This window comes from Mus pahari, chromosome 10 (assembly GCF_900095145.1).
Source record: "Mus pahari chromosome 10, PAHARI_EIJ_v1.1, whole genome shotgun sequence".
Lineage (NCBI taxonomy): Eukaryota > Metazoa > Chordata > Mammalia > Rodentia > Muridae > Mus > Mus pahari.
The window spans coordinates 59,563,205-59,583,584 of NC_034599.1; the positions used below are offsets into that span (position 1 = coordinate 59,563,205).

Sequence of the window (20,380 nt, forward strand, 5' to 3'; positions counted from 1 at the left end):
GCCAGCCTCTGTGCCCAGGACAACTTGAAAGCATGGGGACAGTAACTACTCTTACTCCTGCTTCTAGAAGAGCAAGTGGTCTCCCCCTCCCCCTCCCCCTTCTCTCCCCCTTCTTAGCTCTCCAGCTGCCCTGCCCTCTGTTAGCAAGGGGGGCTCTGCCCGAGTCACCTCACCGTCCTCTGTCTGACTGTTTCTGCTATGGGGTAGAAGGGGTGGGGCATCCCTTCTCCTTGCCGATGAGTGGCCCAGGAAGACGAGCTGCCCAGGCAGTGGATGCTGAGCAGATGGCCAGGCAGAGAATGCCTCTGCTCTGAGACTCCTCTTCACCTCAGGGTTTGGCTTCTCACATGTCACCCTGGACCTCCTGTCACTGCAAGCAGGGCATCTTGGCATGTGTCAGCTTAGATCAATATGGCTCCTTCGTGGCATCTCAGAGGACCCTACAGAGAGGGCTTAGAGCCAAGACAGCTGGTCTATGCATGACGTGAGTGTCCCCACAGGGCAGGGCCAGGTTCCAGGAAGGAAGGCCAGGTATCCTTCCTCAGATTCTGAGTATTCACTGGCATTAGGCACTTGCTGGCATATTTTTCCAATACAAGGCACCTCCAGTTGTGTCTCATAGCCCTGCTTGATGTCCTAATGATCAAAAATTCCATCAGCCAGACCACGACACACCATTGAGTGTATAACATACCTAGCACCAGACGTTGAGAGATGTTAGAGTAGAAATGTATGTACCTGGCTCTGTCGGGTTCCAATGTATGCCCCAGGAATTGTGACCTGAGATATGTCACAAGAGACCACTATTTGGGTCAGAAAGGGTATCCTAGAAGAGGTGGCCTTCTGCCTGAACTGAAGGGCGGGGCGAGAGATCTAAGGGTCCCAAGTATGGGAACGAGAAACCAGTTCACCTACTCCACGGGTGGAAGACAGCATGGGGACACTCCATCCTTGCTGGGAAGCCAAGGACAGGAAGCAAGGAGGCTCCTGAGGTCCCCCATTCAGGAAGAGTCCCCACCAGAGATCCACTCAAGCCCCAAATTAAAAGGCCATTGTTTCCCTCCCTTCCCCGGCAACCGCGCACTACATAATTTATCTTTCTTCTGAAGGAGTCCTCCATGCATTATTAATCTGGAAGGACTCCCTCTTCTCTGTCGCTAATCTCAGCCCATCCAATATTAATGATTATTTGCTTTACTGTCTTTAACGTGTGTCACGTTTTAAGGAACTGGGAGGCAAGAGCCATCCTTAGGCGTGGATCCTTGGATGGTGCCTGCCCGACCAGCTCTGGGCGGTGCTCCAAAGCACCACCTCCTTGGAGAGAGCCTTGCCCCAAGCCTGGGCCCTCAAGGGCACCAGCAGCCTGCCTACAACCACTGTCTTGTCCTTCAGTGACAGGCATGGCTGAGTTCATCTTAAGAAGTGCATCCTCCTAGATAGCTCTGCCCCACTCGCTTTTTAAATATTCCCTGTTCTCCTGGCGTGCCAGCCTTGTGACTGAGCCCCACCTGGTTTGGTCACACGGAACAGTCTTGTGCTCTATAGAATATTCAGCAGGGTCCCTGGGCTCCCACCCATCAGATGCACAGCTCACTCCCAAGTTCTGATACCCAAAGATAATTCCAGTCAGTGCCAAATGCCCGGGTAGGACAGAGAAAGCAAGATGTCTGAGGTGAGAACTAAATTCTAACTGGATTCTTGCAGCTCCTGGTGTTGTTTAGAGCAGGCCTTTGTGTAGACATAGCTCAGTCTTTCTCCCCCAGGAAGCTTTGACTGGTTATAGATAGAGCCTTCTCTTGGGATATAAAGAAAGTAAAGACTTGCAACTAGGGGCTGGTGAGATGGCTCAGTAGGTAAGAGCACTGACTGCTCTTCCAAAGGCCCCGAGTTCAAATTCCAGCAACCACATGGTGGCTCACAACAACCTGTAATGAGATCTGATGCCCTCTTTGGGTATGTCTGAAGTCAGCTACAGTGTACTTATGTATAATAATAAATAAATCTTTGGGCCAGCAGATGTCCTAAAATTCAATTTCCAACAACCACATGAAGATTCACAATCATCTGTACAGCTACAGTGTACTCACATACATAAAATAAATAAATAAATCTTAAAAAAAAAAAAAAAGACTTGTAGCTAGGGGTGTGCCTCAGTTGGTAGAACATTTGCCTGGCATACATGAGCCCCAGCATAAACTGGGCATGGTGGCACAGACCTGTAATTCCACAAAGGCAGAAGGATCCGAAGTTCAAGGTTATCCTTGACTACATGGAAGACAGAATGGGTATCATGAGCTCTTCTCTTAATCAAGGAAAATAGGGGCTGGAGAAATGGCTCCACCATTAAGAGCCTTGACTGTTCTTCTGAAGGTCCTGAGTTCAAATCCCAGCAACCACATGGTGGCTCATAACCATCCGTAATGGGATCTGATGACCTCTTTTGGTGTGTCTGAAGACAGCTACAGTGTACTCATAAACATTAAATAAATAATAGATAATTTAAAAAAACATGGACGGGGGAGGAAGGAAGCAAGGGGGGAAGGAGGGAAGGAGAGAGAGAAGGGAGAAAAGCGAGAGAGGGAAGAAAGGAAGGGGGAGAGAGAAGCAAATGGACAGGCAGAGGAAGGACCTATGATTCCAATCTTGAGGCAGTTAAGCTGCAGGTACTGAGTTGGGGTTTGTCCCTCCATCCTCACCTCAGATCTACTGTTAATCTCAAAGATGGGAAGAGAAAGACCACTGCTCAAACCATCATGGCCATGTTAACCAAAGCAGCCTTCTTTACTCGTGTATACAGGCTGGCATCCTCCTCCTAAGGCAGGGTTCGAGAAGCCAGCATTGGAGGTGAGGAAGGCGAGGCTTTTACAGCTCAGACGTGGGGGATTTCCAAATGGGTGATTTGTCAGGCGACATACGCGGGGTTACAGGAGCAGAATGAACGGAAGCATGGCATGTTAGTCAGAATGACCTCCTGAAACAAAGACATGGTCGCAAGGTGGGCACAGCAAGTTACTAGGGCAGTCATACAACCTTTTGAACAAAGGTAGGGTTCCAAGATGGTTATAAACATGGTTTTTAAAACAAAGACATGATTGCCATTCCTGGAACAGGCAGAATAGAACCATTTGTAGTTCAGGTTACAGATGGGGCATAGCCCAATCCTTGAGAGGTTGATGATTAAACAGATAAAAACCCAGCTTGTCTTTACTATAAGATGGCTTTTAAGTCTAAGATGGAGGTGGGCTGGTACTTCACTACCCAGCTAAGGAAATGCCCTGATACACCTCTCCTCTCTGAGCCAGTCCTTCTAAAATGGAGGGAGCAGCGTTTCTTGGGGTCTTTGGAAGCAGAATGGAGGGGCAGTCATTAGAAGCCTTGCCTCATTTGTCCCTAAACTTGTGTAGCACTTGGGATAAATGGTGGCTTTTGGTCTCTGGCAACCTTTTGAGGAGTCAGGGCTCTAACCCTAGCCCAAGAGAGCCCTGCGCCCCTGCCCACCCACAGCCTCTCCCTGTTCCTTCCCCTTTGGCTAGCTGCTGCAGAGAAGTTATGGTTGCCCTGGGAAAGAGCAGGCTGGTGAGCTTTAGTTTCCTCCGTGGGCTCCGTGGAAACACAAAAGAGGCCACTCTCCTTCACAGATCATTCACCTTGAGGACAGTGTCTGGGTGTCAGGCCTCTTAAATGTTCCCTCCGAAATTAGATTGTCATAGATGAATTCCAGGAGCCACGATGGCAGATTACCTTTGAAAGATTTGATTTAGCCAGCAGATGCCACAGAGATAGAAATCTCATCAGGGCAAAAGAAAGGCAGAAAAAAACCCACCCCTGGAAGTCGCCGCCGCATTGTGCGGCTTTCGGCTCCTGTTAGTTGGTGATTAATCTGTGTCTGGGGGAAAAGGAAGAAAGGAGGCAGCCTGTGCATCAGTGATGGGGACTTTGGTCCAAGCCTCCCCTGGCACTGCCTGAACAGCCAGGTCACCCAGGGGAAGAGAGGCCTTTGCAGGCAGAAGAACTGCCATGAGTTCAAAGACAGCTGGTCTCAAAAAAAAAAAAAAAAAAAAAAAGCAAAACTGAAAAAAAATCAAATCATTGTCTGCCATCACTCTGCTGCATCTTTCCAAAGGGAAATTTAAATTAAGAAGTTAGATGTCCTGTTTCTAGAAATAGAATTGTAGAGCTTGGGCCTGCAGAGTTTGCCTAGAGTCTCAGTAACTGCTCTATTACTCTAGAGACCCGGGGACCAAGGCAACTTGGAACAGAAAGCATTTTGTTGTTGTTGTTGTTGTTATTATTTTTCAAGAAATGGTTTCTCTGTGTAGCCCTGGCTGTCCTAGAACTCACTCTGTAGAGCAGGCTGGCCTTGAACTCAGAGATCTTCCTGCCTTTGCTGACTTTACAGGTGTGCTCACCCACTTATCCACGTGACCTTGGGTAGGTCTCCAGACCTCTGGGTGCCACCTGTAAAGTGGAGATTCACATTCCTACTTCACAGGTTTGTGGGAGATAAGAAATGTATGTGTGAGGGGCCTGGTACTTTCATAGCCTGGCCACATATTATTTATTATTATTCAAATTGCTTCCATTTTCCACTGTTATAAATAATGCTCTAGGGAACATCTCTGTGTATAAATCTTCCTCCACAATCACAGCTATGTCCTTAGGATAGATTCTTAGAAATGGAATTACAAGGCCGGGGTATCTGCATATTTTTAGTTCTCCTGATACGTAACCTCAGATTGTTTTGAAACCTTTACCGGCATTTGAAAAGCCCGTCCGTGTTTTGATCGAGAGAAGGTGATAGCCAGTCGTTGTTTTGACTGGATGATTAATGAGATGAAACACTTTCTGAAGTGATTATTAGCTACTCGTGCTTATTATTCTAGAATCGTCTGCTTTGGTCCACCCCCTCATTTTCAACAAGAACACCATGGCCCCCCCAGGAGAGAGGCTAGCTGGGCCGCTCACGATTAGTCTGTTCATTAATTCGTTTGTTTTATACACATCATTAGGTCAGCATTTCCCCTGTGCGGAGAACCCCACTGGGCCCTGAGAGGTGACAAGACGGACAAGGCTCTCCCCCAGGGAGCTGAAACCTAGTGGGTGGACAGAAAACGAGCAAGTCAACAGACACAGAGAAGAATTAAACACGGAGGCCTGGAGATAGACAGACTGCTAGCCTGGCTCGCACAAAGCCCTGGGCTTGAGTTTCAGCAGGGCCTGAAGTGGTGGGAATGGTACACAGCTGTTAACTGTAGAGGCGCAGGGAGCAGGATCAGAAGAAGTTCAAGGGTGGAAGCTGGTGAGATAGCGTAGCAGCTCAAGTTGCTTACCACCAAGGTTAATGGCCTGAGTCCTGCTCCCGGGACCCACCGGGTAGAAGGATCGAGCACTCTTGCAAGTAGTTTCCTGAACACTACACATGTGCCGTGGCATCCGCGATCCCATATGCTTACACATAAGTCAATAAAAATGCAAAGCCGGGCGTGGTGGCGCATGCCTTTAATCCCAGCACTCAGGAAGCAGAGGCAGGCAGGTTTCTGAGTTCAAGGCCAACCTGGTCTACAGAGTGAGTTCCAGGACAGCCAGGGCTACACAGAGAAACCCTGTCTCAAAAAAAAAAAAAAGCAAAAAGTAAAGTTCAGGATCATCCTCAGCTATACAGCAAGTCTAAGGCCAGCCTGGGCTACCTAAGGCCCTGTCTCAAAAAGAAAATAATTAAATATGGTAATGCAATTGCATTCCTATGTGTGTAAACTGGACAGTGAATGTGATCTGGGAGGGAAAAGAGCTTGCAAGCTCTGTTACAGAACTTCAGGAAGCCCAAGTGGCCCGTCCTTTGGAGACAGCCATTGTCAGAGGGGCCATCCTCTCTACTAGTGCTACTGTAACTACCAGTGCTCTACCATATGGAGAGCTACTGGTGTCATGGTCGCCTTCTCCTGTGTCCCCCCCTGACAGGAGCTATGAGAGTTCTGGACCTCAGAGTCTATAAGGCAAGGGAGAAAGGCACTGCCCTATGCTTTGGGCTCTGTGTAGTTTTATAAAGAGTATACACTGGGGATTTACTATGGGGGTGTACTACTGGGGAGGGGCTACCACTCAGTTGGCAGAGTCCCGGCCTAGCATGCAGGAGGCCTGGGTTTGATCCCTAGCATTGCCTAAACAGGGCACGGTGACACGTTTGTCATCTTAGCCCTTGGGAGGTGGAGAGAGAAGTTCCAGAAATTTAGTGTCACCTTTGTCTACATTGGGAGTTCAAAGGCAGCCCGGGTACCGTGAATCCATCTCAGAAGAAGAAAAACAGTGCTTGTTTGAGAATCAGAAGACTGGGTATTAATGCTGGTCCTTGCTGAATGACTTTAGGCAAATTTCTTAACTAGGAGCCTTCATCTCTGGGAACTACCGAGGCTATGTACAGCCATGTATCGTCTCATAAACAAACAAGGCACGACTAACTTAACCACAGGGGTCCTTTGCTCTTACTACTGTGGGCAGACTGGACTTGGGGTGGGCAAAGGAAGGGACACAGCTGCAAGCCTGCCCTCTTCTTCCTTCTGTTCTCTATTCAGCTGCCATCCAGTTACTGGAGCTTGTACCTGCCAACCAGGCTGGTCTGGCCACTACTGCAACGAGTCCTGCCCCGCCGGCTACTATGGCAACGGTTGCCAGCTACCCTGCACCTGCCAGAACGGTGCCGACTGCCATAGCATCACCGGGAGCTGCATCTGTGCTCCAGGCTTCATGGTAAGTCAGAAGGGACCTCTCCCAGCCTCCCCGCTCCCCAGGGAGCCAGCAACCACTCGGGACCGAGGGGTAGGACTCTCTTTGTATGTCACCTTCAGGCATAGTCTGTGACTGAGAGCCCTTGAAGCTGTTCCCTGAGGTTATCAACCGCAAGAGTGGCTACCTTCGTCTGTCGCCGTCCCCGACTCTGAAAGGGACTTTCTCTCCTCTATGTCCAGCTCTGCCCCTCTCTGTGCACACAGTAGTTTTCACAGCAGCATTACCTCAGCTCACATAAGCCGTTTGTAGTCTCCTTTTTGATTGTTTGTTTTAAAACAAGGCCTACTTACTATATATATTCCAGACTGTCCTGGAACTCACTATGTAGACTAGGTTGGCTCAAAAACATAGAGATACACCTACCTCTGTGATTAAAGGCATGTACTATCAGGTTAGATAGCTCTCTCTCTCTCTCTCTCTCTCTCTCTCTCTCTCTCTCTCTCTCTCTCTGTGTGTGTGTGTGTGTGTGTGTAGTGGACAGATGTTTGTGTCGGGAGGCATGTCCTGAGGACTGAACCCACTGAGGAAGTGCATGCCCTCTGAGCTCCAGCTCCAGCCCATCCTTTCTTTTATTTACGTTTCTCTGCACTGGTTGGACCTCTTAGTTCTCCTGGAGGAGCAGGAACTGATAGATGCCTAGTGTCCCCAGCCCTCCCCTTCCTGCACAATATTAGTTAGGATTTTCCCCATGTTCACAGCCAGTGTTGCAGCAAGCATCTTCCTACAAGCAGCTCCCCACTCCGCCGTCCCGTTGAATTATATCCTCCGGGTGGATTCCCAGGTCAGCGGGCACAATATATTCACGGCTTTTGATGGATGTTGCCAGATCACTTTCCCAAAGGGTTATATAAATCTATTCTGTCTCGGGTCGTATATGCGTGTGCCTTGTTCAGAACAATTTTTTCTTGCCCTTTTTTTTTTCCTGTCTTGCTAATTATATAGGTAGAGAATGGCTCCTAAATGTTGCTCTCATTTGCATGTCTGATTACTAGGTAGAGCGAACATTTCCCCTACGTGTTTGTTCAGTTTGTATTTCCTCATCAATCATGCTGGGTTTACAAGGTTTGATTTGGGGGCTGGGGCGTTGATACTGGGATGGGATATGCTCAGCTGGTCAGAAGAGCCTCCCACACTTGGGTGTCCTCATGGGTTAATTTCCATTGTGCTTTGAGAAGTGTTTTTGGAGTTGAAACCTGTGGCCAGGTCACACACATCCTGGCTATCTTACCTACCAGTTGTGTGACCTTGGACCCAGTCTCTGGATTTGGTTTCTTCCTCTATGAGGTGGGCACTCACCTTACAAGGTTGTTTACAGATATAGAAAAGGGATTTCTTTTTTTTTTTTTTTTTAAAGATTTATTTATTTATTTAATGTAAGTACACTGTAGCTATCTTCAGACACTCCAGAAGAGGGAGTCAGATCTTGTTACGGGTGGTTATGAGCCACCATGTGGTTGCTGGGATTTGAACTCCAGACCTTCGGAAGAGCAGTCGGGTGCTCTTACCCACTGAGCCATCTCACCAGCCCGAAAAGGGATTTCTAAAGCCACTCTAGATAGGGGTCTTGGTAAATTGCAGGTTCAGATCCAGCGTGTCTATGGTATGGTGAAGCTTTAGGTAATCAGATAGCTTCTCAGAGGACGTGAATGTTGCTACTCAGTGGTTCTCACTGTGTAGGAACCAAATGTATAATGTGGCATTTTTCTTTTTGTCCTTCCTTCCTTCCTTCCTTCCTTCCTTCCTTCCTTCCTTCCTTCCTTCCTTCCTTCCTTCCTAAAGTAATTGTTTTAAAGATAGTCTTATGTATTATAGGGGTTTTTGGCTTGCTATGTAGCGGATATAACCTGAACTTCTGGTCCTTCTGCTCTACCTTTTCCCCAGTGCTAAGATGACAGGCATGGACCAACAAACTTGGCCTGTGCAATGCTCTAGATGAAACTTAGGTCCTCATTCAGTTCATGACAGACAAACACTCTACTATCTGAGCTTCCTTCTCCAAGAACAAGCTTTTCAGCCTTGACGGCAAGGTCATCAGGCGTGGAGGCGCTGGCACGCCTGGCCTGGTGGTGAGCTGGCTGGCCGCCATGGGATACATCTACTGAGTCCCAAGCCCTGGCTACTACCATGGCAGGGGATCTTTTGAGAGCAAATGTCCCTGGTCTGCAGAGCAAGGCTCAGACAAAAGGTCATCAGGTCCCATCGTGCTCCTTGCCAGAGCGAAGGCTGGGTGGACGCCGACTATGGTCTTGAAAGGGAAAGAGGTTTGTTCTTTCCACACAGTTGCTCTCTGACTTGCCTGCCTGTGTTGGCATGAATTCTGGTCCATAACTATCCCAAAGAATTGAAGCACTAGGAGCTGGAGAGGAGGCTCGGTGTTTAAGAACACTGACAGCGCTTCCAGAGGCCCTGCCATCAATGCCCAGCACCCACATTGATGCTCAAACCCATCTAAAGCTCCGCTTACAAAGGATTTAATTCTCTGTTTAGGTCTCCAAGGGCACCAGCCACATGAATAGACATAGCAGGCATAGCACCCATACATATTTTTAAAAAATTAATAATACTAGTAGCACTCTAGATTTAAAGTCTTGCAAATAGTCATTTGGAACTAAAGATATTGCATCACCAAGAGGTCAGGCAGAGAAGTACTTGGTAACAGGTGTCCACTGCTATTCTGTCATTCTGTCCCTGCCCTAGCCTGGCTACTGAGGAAGGCCTGTGGCTTAGGAGTGACTTCTCTCAGGTCCCAGGTCCTTCCTACACAAATGTGAATGGGCAGGGGTGGATGAGCCTGCTGGTTTTGTTTTATTAATCTGGTTTTTAGATACAACCTCATGCAGCCTAGGCTGGACTTAAGCTCACTATGTAGCAGCAAATGACCTTGAGCAAATGACCTTGAGCTCCCTATCTTCCTACCTCTCCCCACTTAGTGCTGGGATTGCAGACACACACCACCATTTTATGCAGCGCTAGGGGTGAAACTCAGAGTTTCGTGCGTGCTAGGCAAGTATTCTAACAACTGAGCTATGTCCCCAGCCCTGAACCCACTGATTTCTGAGATGGTTTACTGAAACTTTAATTCTTTTCAAAACTTACTTTTAATGATGGTTCTTAAACGCTTTAACCTCCCTTTAGCCCACCACCCACCAGAGATAGTGGAAAAGAAAGGATATGGGGGGGGGGAATGGACCTGTTTAGAAAGGTTCTTTGGAACAACTGTGTTGTCTGGAAATCAGCAGTTCAGTTCATAAGTTAGCAGGTGGCAGCAGCTCAAGTCACTCATAAACACCTCACAGATACACCAGCAGTCCAGTTCGGTAGAGTCAAGTTAGCAACAGCGGTGACAGGACCTAGGAGAGACAGCCTGGGCTCAAGTCAGCAGGAGGGACCATCAGGAACACCGGAAGTTCTCAGCTGTGCCTCTCTCAGGGAAGTAAAGATCAGCGAAGACACACCCACAAGCATTGCAATGCTAGCTGTACCAGCAAACCAAGCTTGCCTCTGTAACTCCGCAGAGTCCTATTTATACCCTTCAGACATCAAGTGTCCTCCACATGTCTTGTCTCAGCATGTGCATCCAATCAGCCCAGGTCTGCAAAAGTGGCAAGAAACTGCAGCACACCACCAGCTGTTTGTGGTTGTTGTGTTTCTCTCCATGGAGTCCTACAAATGCAGTTCAACTATGCAATGTAAGGCAGACTAATACATGCATGTTGTTAGCAAAGAATCCTTCATCGTGTGTCCTTTCACGTGCTTGCTTTAGCAGAACATCCTCTCTCCTGTGTCTGCTTCAGCAAAATGTTCCTTTATGAGTCGGCCTTAGCCTTTCACCTGTGTCCACTTTAACAAAATGTTCTTTCATGCGTTTGCCCCAGCAAAACATCATCCAAGCGGCTTTCCAAAGAACCCTGATGTTTCCACTTCAGTTTACTATGCAGAGGTCATGGACACATTGGTATGCTATGTGGGGGCTTGCTGAGAGTCCCCATGGTTCATGATGTGCATTGTCATAGATCTGTTCATACTGCCTCCTCTGTCCCCCTTGTTGCCTCCCATTGTCTGACTTGTCACTGCTACTCAAAAAAGAAAATTGAGGTTCCAGGAAGGATGGGGAAAGGGCTCATTGGTCTGTCCGTGTGCTTACTGTGCCCCCAGCCAGGAATCCACTAGTCTGAAAGCTAGACTGCTGCCTCCCATCCAGAATATAAATGGCTTCTAGTCCTTGAACTGTGGGGGGTGGGGGGGCTTGGTGATCAGATCATACACAGCCTGTCACTAGTGAGTCCTGCCTACCTGGCTCTTTAAGCTAAAACAGATTGTGAGACACCATGAATTCCCACTCCTGCTCAGCCTCATTATGTACCTGGAAAGACTTTCCTTGGGGCCTGGTGTTGCTGGACAGGGGCTGTTGGAGGTGATTACAAAGCATTCATTGTTCTCAATGGCTTGACTTATTCCCAGGAGCACCAGGCTCCAGCAGGTATGCCATTATTCCTGCCTTACCCCAGCTTCTGAATGATGTGACTTCCTGCAATTAGCCAGCTTGGTAATATGGGGGATGGGCCATCAATCAGCAGAGCAGGCTCAGCCCAGGCTCCCCCAAAGCATCCCACAGTTAGTAATAATTAGCAGTGACTTTATGTTGTTTGTTGATTTGTGACTACATACCTGCCTGTTTGCTGAAAGATTTCACAACATGTGGAATTAATAAAGAGCTAATTTTAAAAGCCCATTTCTGGGTATTGGAGTTTCATCCTAAACTCCGTAACCTTGGATATGCCACTTCACCTGCTGGGCCTCAGTTTCCCTATCCATGCTGATAGATGATCCATGCTGTTCTCCCATGGGTGAGTTCACTGGCCCCAGGGACCAAGGTCAGGGAAGTCGTCATGGGGAGGGGGGAGGGGATAAAGAATGAGGGAAAGGGTGCACACACACAAAGAGGGCATAAAATGTCTGGATTATATAGGGAGGACCTCTGAGAGAAGGGTAGCTCAGCCCCTGGGCTGGAAAGTTCAAGGTTGGGAGAAGGGACTAGAGACTGAGGGATGCTGTGGGAACCTAGAAGCCAGGTCTCTGTTGATGAGTAAAATATGCACCATAGTCTCACTGTTGTCCAGAAGTCTGAAAACAAGCACGTGTAAAATGGGTGGGAGGAGTCTGTAAGTCTTGCCTGATGTTGGGTTTGAGTTGCCAGGGTGGTAATGGTTGCATGATAGACCAGGACTCTATCAACTGAGCTATACCCCTAACCCTCTTCCAAGGGCCTTTAGAAGGATGTGACAGCAACTTTATGAAAGCTAACCCTATGAGGGCTGGGCTGGTGCTGATGAGGTGGTATAGAACTGTCGCTGGGCATTCAGGGACTTGACAGCCAGGTAGTCTCCACCCAGTGAGGCCCTAGGGATGCAGAATAGCAATAGCTCTGCTTGGTGTGTTGATGATGATGACCCTCCTGTTTGTCCCTTCATTCCTAAGCCCTGGTGTTTATGATGCCAAGGACTTGGGGTGTGGCAAGGCTCATCAGACACCCAGCCAGCCATCAAAGACCTTGTCTGATCGTAATCATGTTCAGCCTAGTGGAGAGCACTCATTGTGTTCTTGTTGCATGCATCATTTGGTTTATGTCTCACGAGAGCCCTATAGATGTACACTTCCACTTTCCTCAGCTTGCAAATGAGCTGAAGTTTAAACAGGGAGAGGAACTTGGTCAGGCTTAGAAAGCCACAGTGACAGGAGCCACTTCATGTACAAAAGGTAATAAGCTTTGATAGACAAGACACTCCAGAACCACACAGACCGGAGTTCAAATCCCAATTCTCCACTGCCTCCATTGCTTATGGTGAGCCCTGTGTATTGCTCAAGCCTGAATGTCCTTCCCTGTGACAAAGGGTTTGTGGAGAGAGTAGGGAACTTCCTATAGAAGTTATAGATCAGCGCCTGAACCCAATTGGTACCTGCTAAGATGCTAAGCTACACGGGCAGAGAGTTTTTCTCAAGTCCAGCACACATGTGACCCCCAGAGGGTATCAGGGTGAGCTGTACCCAGGCACCTCATATGAGTGGACTCACGAGCGCACACACCTGCTACTCTAGGCAGGCTTACTCCAGCACCCTTGGCCCATTCTGACTAGTCCCTCAGGATGTCATGTGAGATGCCACTGTCATCATGCTGAAAGACAGAGGTGAGGATGGGGGTAGAGGAAGAGAAGTTTATTTTTTGTGTTAGCTTAGCCTTGGCAAAAGGACCACCCAGGACATCCATTGCTGAAGGGCACAAGGTCTTCCCTGTGCAGGGAAAGTGCTGGGCTAGGATGCAAGAAGCAAGTTCATAGCATTGGCTCTGCTCATGTTTTAGGTTCTGGGTCTCCTTTGTATAACAGGAATGAAATTTTCTGCCCAAAGAAAACTATGGGCACAAGGAGTGCCTCTGATTGGGTGGAACAGCGTCTCAGCACCTTGGACAGTACCACACATCTCCGCTGGCTGCTCTTCCAAATAGCCTGGGTGCGGGGGGCAGGGCAGTGGGGAGAATGTCTTGTTAAAGTCCTGGGGTACCTGTAACCCTGTCCTGGCAGTATCTCTGAGAGGAGGGGAGGATCCGTCTTCCCTAGTACCCTGGCTAAAGAAATAGCTGAACCGTGGTGGGGGAAGGGACGGGAGCGGCCAGCCACGAGGACCCATTCGCCCTCCTGCAGGCTGGGTGCATTTTACCGGTCCCTGTGACTCCTCAATGCCACCAAAGGAAATTTACACCTCTACCTCTTGTTACTCTCCAGCCTCATTTCATCTGCTCTGTGACCACACATAACTCACTTTGCCCCAAACCTGTCTCTCCCCTCTTCATCACTGCAGCCTCGTTTTTGTTGTGTCTATGAACATCCAGTCCAGCTTCTCAGATGACCTTGCTTCCATAGATACTCTTCTCTGTTAGATTCACTTCTTCTACATACAAAGCCCAAAGCCCATGGCTCCTGCTCAGGCTGCCTCCCTGAGAACAAGGACCTGTCTCCCCTGGCCCCATACCTCTTAGCCACCATCACCTACCATGCCTGCCACATGAACAGCTTGCTTGGTGAAGTCTCTTTGATAAATGAAATCCTTGGGAATAGCAGGACCATTAACGTAGATGTTCCCAGACTGACATCTATAGGAAGAGGAATTTGGGCTGCTTGCCAGTGAGGCTAGGACTTGAATCTTTGCCCATCCCCACGAGCCTCTCTGAGGTTTGTTTATTTTTATTTTATTTATTTATTTATTGTGTGGGATACATGCAGAAGCCATGTACAGGAGTCAGTTCTCTCCTCCTACCACGTGGGTTCCAGATACTGAACTTAAGTCATCAGATTTGGTGGCAACCACCCTTTTACTCCTACTGCTGAATCATCTAGCCTAAACCCTTTTCTCCGGTGTAAAGAGATAGCTGGAGTAGCTGTCCTTCAGCACCACCTCTGAGTTCCTGCCGCAATGGTGTGCCTTAGACAGCTTACCTTACACAGCGCAGAGGTCAGAGACGTGGAACCAGGCTCCCAGCCTTCAGATACCGGCTTCACTGCTTTTTATAGCTGTGTGACACAAATCGCTAGGGTTAATATGCTGATCAAGCTAATTAGTGTATGCAAAGAGTGTATTAGTCATCTTTCAACAAGTGTCAGCCATGATGGCCATGTTTAAAAGGTTGATGCCACCCACGACATTTGATGCTGATGATGAGCCCTGAGAGTCTGTCTGGGACGCAGATGCAGATGGGATGAGGGGAAGGAAACCCTTAGCTGCAGCTTCCTCTGGAGTGGGACCTGCAGGGAAGCTATGTCCCCAGAAAGGACAATAGGCTTTCTCAGCACTGAGGGAAACAGTCTAATTTCACAGCCACACCCACAAGCCCCTGGGATGCCCAGCTCAGCTCTCTTTAAGATACTACCTGATAGAACAGCCTGCGCACACAGGTCTAGAACTAATTGCTGTCCTGACAGTGCCTGTAGGGAGCAGGCTGCAAGGTCACAGCCAGGCTGAGTGACTTGATTTCTCAGTCCCCTTCTGCAGCCTTCTCCCTGCGTGGGGACTTCGGTGGGGCCCAGAGATAAGGTGTTTTTCTGACCATCCCTCAGCCCTGATGCCTTCTTTCAGTTCTGTTTGTAATGGGGACAGAGAGCTCAGGAGGCAGGGCAAAAGGGCCCAGTGTCCCCTCCCTCAGGACTTGGGCCCATATTTCTCCCTAGGATGACAGCATTTCTATTACCTTAAAGGGCTCATCTATTCATGCTGCAATTTTTTGAAGCCCTGTCTGCCATTATTGAGCCCTGCATGCTGGCAGAGGGAGCAGACACTCCATCACCCAAATGAACCAACTCCTTCCCGCATTTTTCTCAGCTTTCTCCGCTCTGTCCATAGGTCATATGCAAAGCTTAGCTGCTTGGGCTGAGGAAGGCAGGAGGGGGCCAGAGTCATGAACGCCAGATCAGTGGGGCAGCAATTGAATTTTCTCCACACAAGGTTTCTGGCATCCTTTAAAGAGGTCCTTCCACCAGCTTCCCTCAGGATGTGTGGTTCCTGAGCTGGAACTTTGGAATGAGGGCAGGTGTGGCCAGGAGAGAGTGCAGGGTGGAAATGACAGCCAGGAGACACACACAAAGCACACCTGTGCACTTCCTGTTTTAATTGTTCCATTGCACATCACCATTGTTCTAAGAGCAGAAAAGCAATTTTTCATTCCCTGCCCCACCCCCATCATGGTCTACCATCTCAATTATTGTCATATAAGATTTTTCCTGATGCATACTAGGCATGACAAATTTACCCTCTAGCTGATGTAGCTGCGTGAACAAGACTATGCAAAGCTTTTAAAATTACCAAAAATCTGAACACACACTCATGCATACACATTTGTACACTCTCATGCACACATGTGCATGCACACTCACACATGTGCACACACATGCACATACACTCTAATTTACACACACACATACTCATGCACATACATTATACATTTGCACACTCATACATACTAATACATGGTCACACACACTGAAACACAAGCTTACTCACACACATTCACACATGTACTTATGCATACATACTCTCACACACATTCATGTACACACACACATGCACACTCTCACACACACACATATTCCTGCACTGCTGCTTCCTGCTGTGTGGCTTTGATAGTTACTTGAGTATCTCAAGGCTTGGATTTCATTTTTTTAATCATTATTCTTAGAGTGGAGGCAGGTATATGCATGCCACAGTGTGTGTGTGTGTATGTGTGTGTGTGTGTGTGTGTGTGTGTCAGAGGATAACTTTCAGGAGTTGTTTCTCTCCTTCCACTGTGGATTCCAGGTCCACAGGTTTACATGGCAAGCACATGTGTGCCATTTGCTGGCTTTTTAAAAATTCAGTTTTTCATCTATGAGATGGGGCTGAGCATGTAGCTCAGTCAGTAGAGTACTTACCAACCATGCACAAAGCCCTGGGCTTGATTCCTAGCACCCCGTAAACCTGGCATGGTGGCATATACCTGTCATCCTAGTACTTGGGAGGTGAAAGCAGAAGGATCAGAAGGTCACAGTCATTCTCAGATACGCAGAAAGTTTGAAGCTAGGCTGAGCTACAAACAATTCATCTGTAACACAGGGAACACATGGGTATTCTGTTCTAATGTGATCCTTAGGATTGGACAGTATAAAATGTATTCAGTGCTTAGCATAAAACTTGACTCGTAGTAGATGCTCAATGATGCTTGTTAAGGTATGCCATGGGACTGTGTCAGGTTTGAGTTAAGCATAGGCAAGGTCTTGTGGTAAGGTGGGCCTGGGTAGGAAGCTGAATCTGTCCCTCAGCATCTACATGGCCCACAGCCATGTGCTCAGCCTCTTAGAGTCCCACATTCCTCTCTGTACAATGGGCAAAGAATGACTGCCATGCAGAAGCGAGGACAGAGAGTAAGTCGCTGCCCAGAGCTCATTGTGGAGAGCTGAGAATTCTCTCTCAGGAGCAGAGCTAAAAGGACACACTGCACTTCCTTAGACCCCCCCTCCCTTTCTGCTGGGGAAGAAACTAAGGTCTGACAGAGAGAGTGACTTGCCTCTAGCAAACCGTGGCAGAGCTGGGGTCGGGCAGAGGTGAGAACTCCAGCTGATGCTCTCGCCCTTCACCTGCCTGTCAGGAGCTTGTTTTCCCCTGGGCAGGAAGGATAGTGGTGAAGACACCCGTGTGGTGTGTACCAGGAAGTTAAATCATGTTGGCAATTAATCCACAGAGCAAAGTAGAGAGAATTGGCTTTGTGTCACCGAGGCTCAGGCTAGCATCTCCCTCTGGGACTCTGTGGTTTGTGGCTTCATTAGGGAAAAGTGCTGAGTCTTTTCTTCCTATCCCATCCCACCCTTTTCCTGCCAAGCTCTCGATGCCCTCCTCAGTGCCCTCGTCTCTCGGGCAGTGGCCTTGCCATCTCTGTGTCAGCTGGAGGAGTCGGGGTCAGTCCCAGGCACATGGGCGTCCAATACACCCAGACTCTTTTTTTTTTTTTGCCCAGAGTCACTTGCATAGCTTGGACCTCTGCTGGCCAGGATCCAGGACCTGGGTCTGAGCCTTGGATTCTCAAGGCTGTCCAGAGCCTCTACGGGCAGTCGGATGCATGGCTCTGAGGGTGTGCATCGTGAGTGCTGAGCACAGCCAGCCCAGGACTGTGTTCTGCTCACTCCACACAACAAGCTTCAGACGGGGGCTGTGATGACTCCCACCTTGCATAAGAAGAAACTGATGTTCAGGGAGACAAAGTGACCTTCCGCAGTACATGGTAGCTGAGCTCGACACTGAACCTAGAACCTGCTTTAGCCTTGAGTCCACACTACCCGAAGAGGAGAGAATTATGACGGAGGGTTCTAATTGCCTAGGGACCTTCCCAGAAAAGTGGGAAGGTCTCAGTTGGAGCCAGATGGCCTCCCACCTCTATCTTCCTTGGGAGGTAGATCAGGTGCCACTGAATCTCCCAGACTTGCAGAATATATCTGTCCATGACCCAGGGAGTGGGGGCTAAGACCCTAAGCTGAGAGCTCCACAACTAGGCGGAATAGCCAGGAGTCAAGTCTGGGCTACAGCCAGGGTTCTGCCCTACTCACCATTAGGTCACTGTGCTCTTCTGTATGTTCCCTTTATCTTCTATACGCCTGACCCTGGTCTCCTGAGGCTGACATGAAGCTTAGATGCAACAGTGATTAAGAAGGTTTCAGAAAGCACCAGGAAATGAGCAAAAGGGACATGGGCTACAGACCTAAACCCACCAGGCCTGTGATATGTGACACAGAAGAACCAGCTGTGACTGTGAGCCCCATCTCCAACCCTGCCCCTGCACTACAGCCCTGCCCCTGCCCCACACCCACCCCTGCTCCTGCACCACTGTGCTGCCCCTGCACTACAGCCCTGCCCCCAGCCTTTTCTCCCTAGGTATGATCACTAGTAATCTCATTTGTAAGAGGAATTACACACTCCATGAGGGGAAGGGGTTTGGTTATGACTAAAAAATGAGAGATGCTGCAGAAAGGGGTGGTGAACAAACAGGAAAATGGAGGTGGGACAACCTAATGTGTGTGGGGAGGTACACTGTAATTCCAGCACTCAAGAGCTGAGGCAGGAGGATGACAGGAAAGTTCAAGGCCAGCCTGGAATGCAAAGTGAGACCCTATTTTATGAACAAAACAAAGATGTAGTCCCCTGAACTCAGACCAGGGAAGGTGTCTGGGGGCTCTGAGATCATCAGGCTCAGATGGCACAGAGGAGCAGAAGTGTAGGAAAGCAGTGAGAGATGAGGGAACTCAAGTGACTGGGCCCTGAAGGCCTGGCTGGAGACCCGAGCCTAATGCACCAGACAAACAGGAGCCACTGCAGCCCAGAGCAGGGCTGTAACAGGGAGCTGGCCTTGACCTCACTTGGACATCTAAGGGGATAGTGACAGTGTAGCCCCAACATACAATTAGTGCTAGAAAAGTGTCACACGCAGTAGGTACTGTATCAATATTGGATGCCTTACCCTCCACCTGTCTTCGGCTAGACGGAGTAGAGCATTCTTTCCCTCTCTGCTGGGTGGCTGAGGCTGGGTCCTCTTTGAGCCCCTTCGCTCGTGGCTCTGGGGCAGCAGGTAGGGAAAGATGTACTCTGCAAACATGAGGCAGAGTAGGGAGACCGTGTGCCTTTCCTCGTGCCCGTGGGGCTGAGTGGAAGCACTTCAGAGGCTTCCACTCAGCTTGGATCATGGGGATCCAAGGAAGATGAATTGGAACCAGACACCAGACAATGGGCAAATCAGGCACCACTGGGGCTAAGGACTGAGACACAGTCATCGCCAGGATGCACATCCTCCTCAAGGGCCTTCCATACTGATGCTCCCAGCCCTTGTCCCGTGTTCCCGTCACCCTCTGAAGCTAGGTGTCACCACTGCCATTTTGCTTGGACGGGTCTGAAGTATCTTCTTCTACCCCAGCCTCCTTGGGCTTGGTGCCAAGACCTGCACCCCACCTTCCTTGTAGACACAAATTTGTTTATGCCTGTGGCCTGAAACCATCCTTGGTCCCCACATCAGGTCAAGCCCAGTTAGCCAACATGCATATAGTCCCATGACAGAATTCCTAGGTTATTCTCACTTGTACCATGTGAACCAGGACCCTGAAACAGCCTAGATTTTATCCCTAGCTTTCTACCCACTCAAACCATGTATATGTTTATCTGAGGACTAATATACTACACATGTGTATTAGCGTTTTAGTCCTGTGACCATAATGGCAGTATAAATGCTTTCACACACACACACACACACACACACACACACACACACACACACGGTTGTGTGGGCCTGAGTACCAGAGGCTTTCCATGGAGATCTCTGGCCAGGCCTGGTGCAAGGGTTCCTGAGAAATGGGACGGGAGGGGAAGTCACTCCTCTGCTTCTGCTGCTGCAGTTGCCTCCACCTCCGTCTCTGCCCTACCTTCCAGGTTACTCAGGAACCTGAGCTGCTCTGCACTGAGTTGGGACAGGTTGGGCCCACTAGCCCGTGAGGAGTGCAGTGGAGCCTCAGGCACTTCGGGAGAGCAGGTCTCTTCCCAAGTGTTGCAGCTCTTAGAACAAAAGGCTCAGATGACGAAGTAGTTCTCACACACCTTTAATTCCCTGGATAGGATTTATATACAGTTTTGGGGGTGATTCAGGGTTCAACATCAGGTACCTCTCATTGGCTTGGACTGAGTTTGGGGGAAACCTTATTTGCATGTGGGAAGCTTGACTGTACTTACACTACGTGCTATAGGGAAGCTTCAAGGCATCTCCCTAGGGGTGGGAAAGCAAAGCCTTAGGTGTGGGAAAACCTGAGCTGGTTCAGGGGTCCCAGGCCCTGCGACAAGGCCTGGGCTGTGGGGCTCTTAGACTCTGGGATATCCAGTTGCCTTTGGTGTGTGTGTGTGTGTGTGTGTGCAAGGGCTAGGGACAGCATCTACCCTGGAATGAGGGAAGATGGGAGTGGGGAGGAGAACTCCAGCTTGTCCCAGATGGAATGATTATCCTTAGCTTGGCAGAGGCAGGCTTGGTGGAGGTTGTGGCTGGGAGCAC

General features: G+C 49.1%; 1 protein-coding gene across 1 annotated transcript in view; it reads left to right on the forward strand.

The window, feature by feature from the left end:
• Window positions 1-20,380, forward strand: part of Megf11 (multiple EGF like domains 11) — a 320,501-nt gene that overhangs the window by 263,431 nt on the left and 36,690 nt on the right. Inside the window, exon 10 of the mRNA XM_029543169.1 lies at window positions 6,570-6,744. Within this exon, the coding sequence (XP_029399029.1) occupies window positions 6,570-6,744 (175 nt within the window). The remainder of the gene's footprint in view (window positions 1-6,569; window positions 6,745-20,380) is intronic.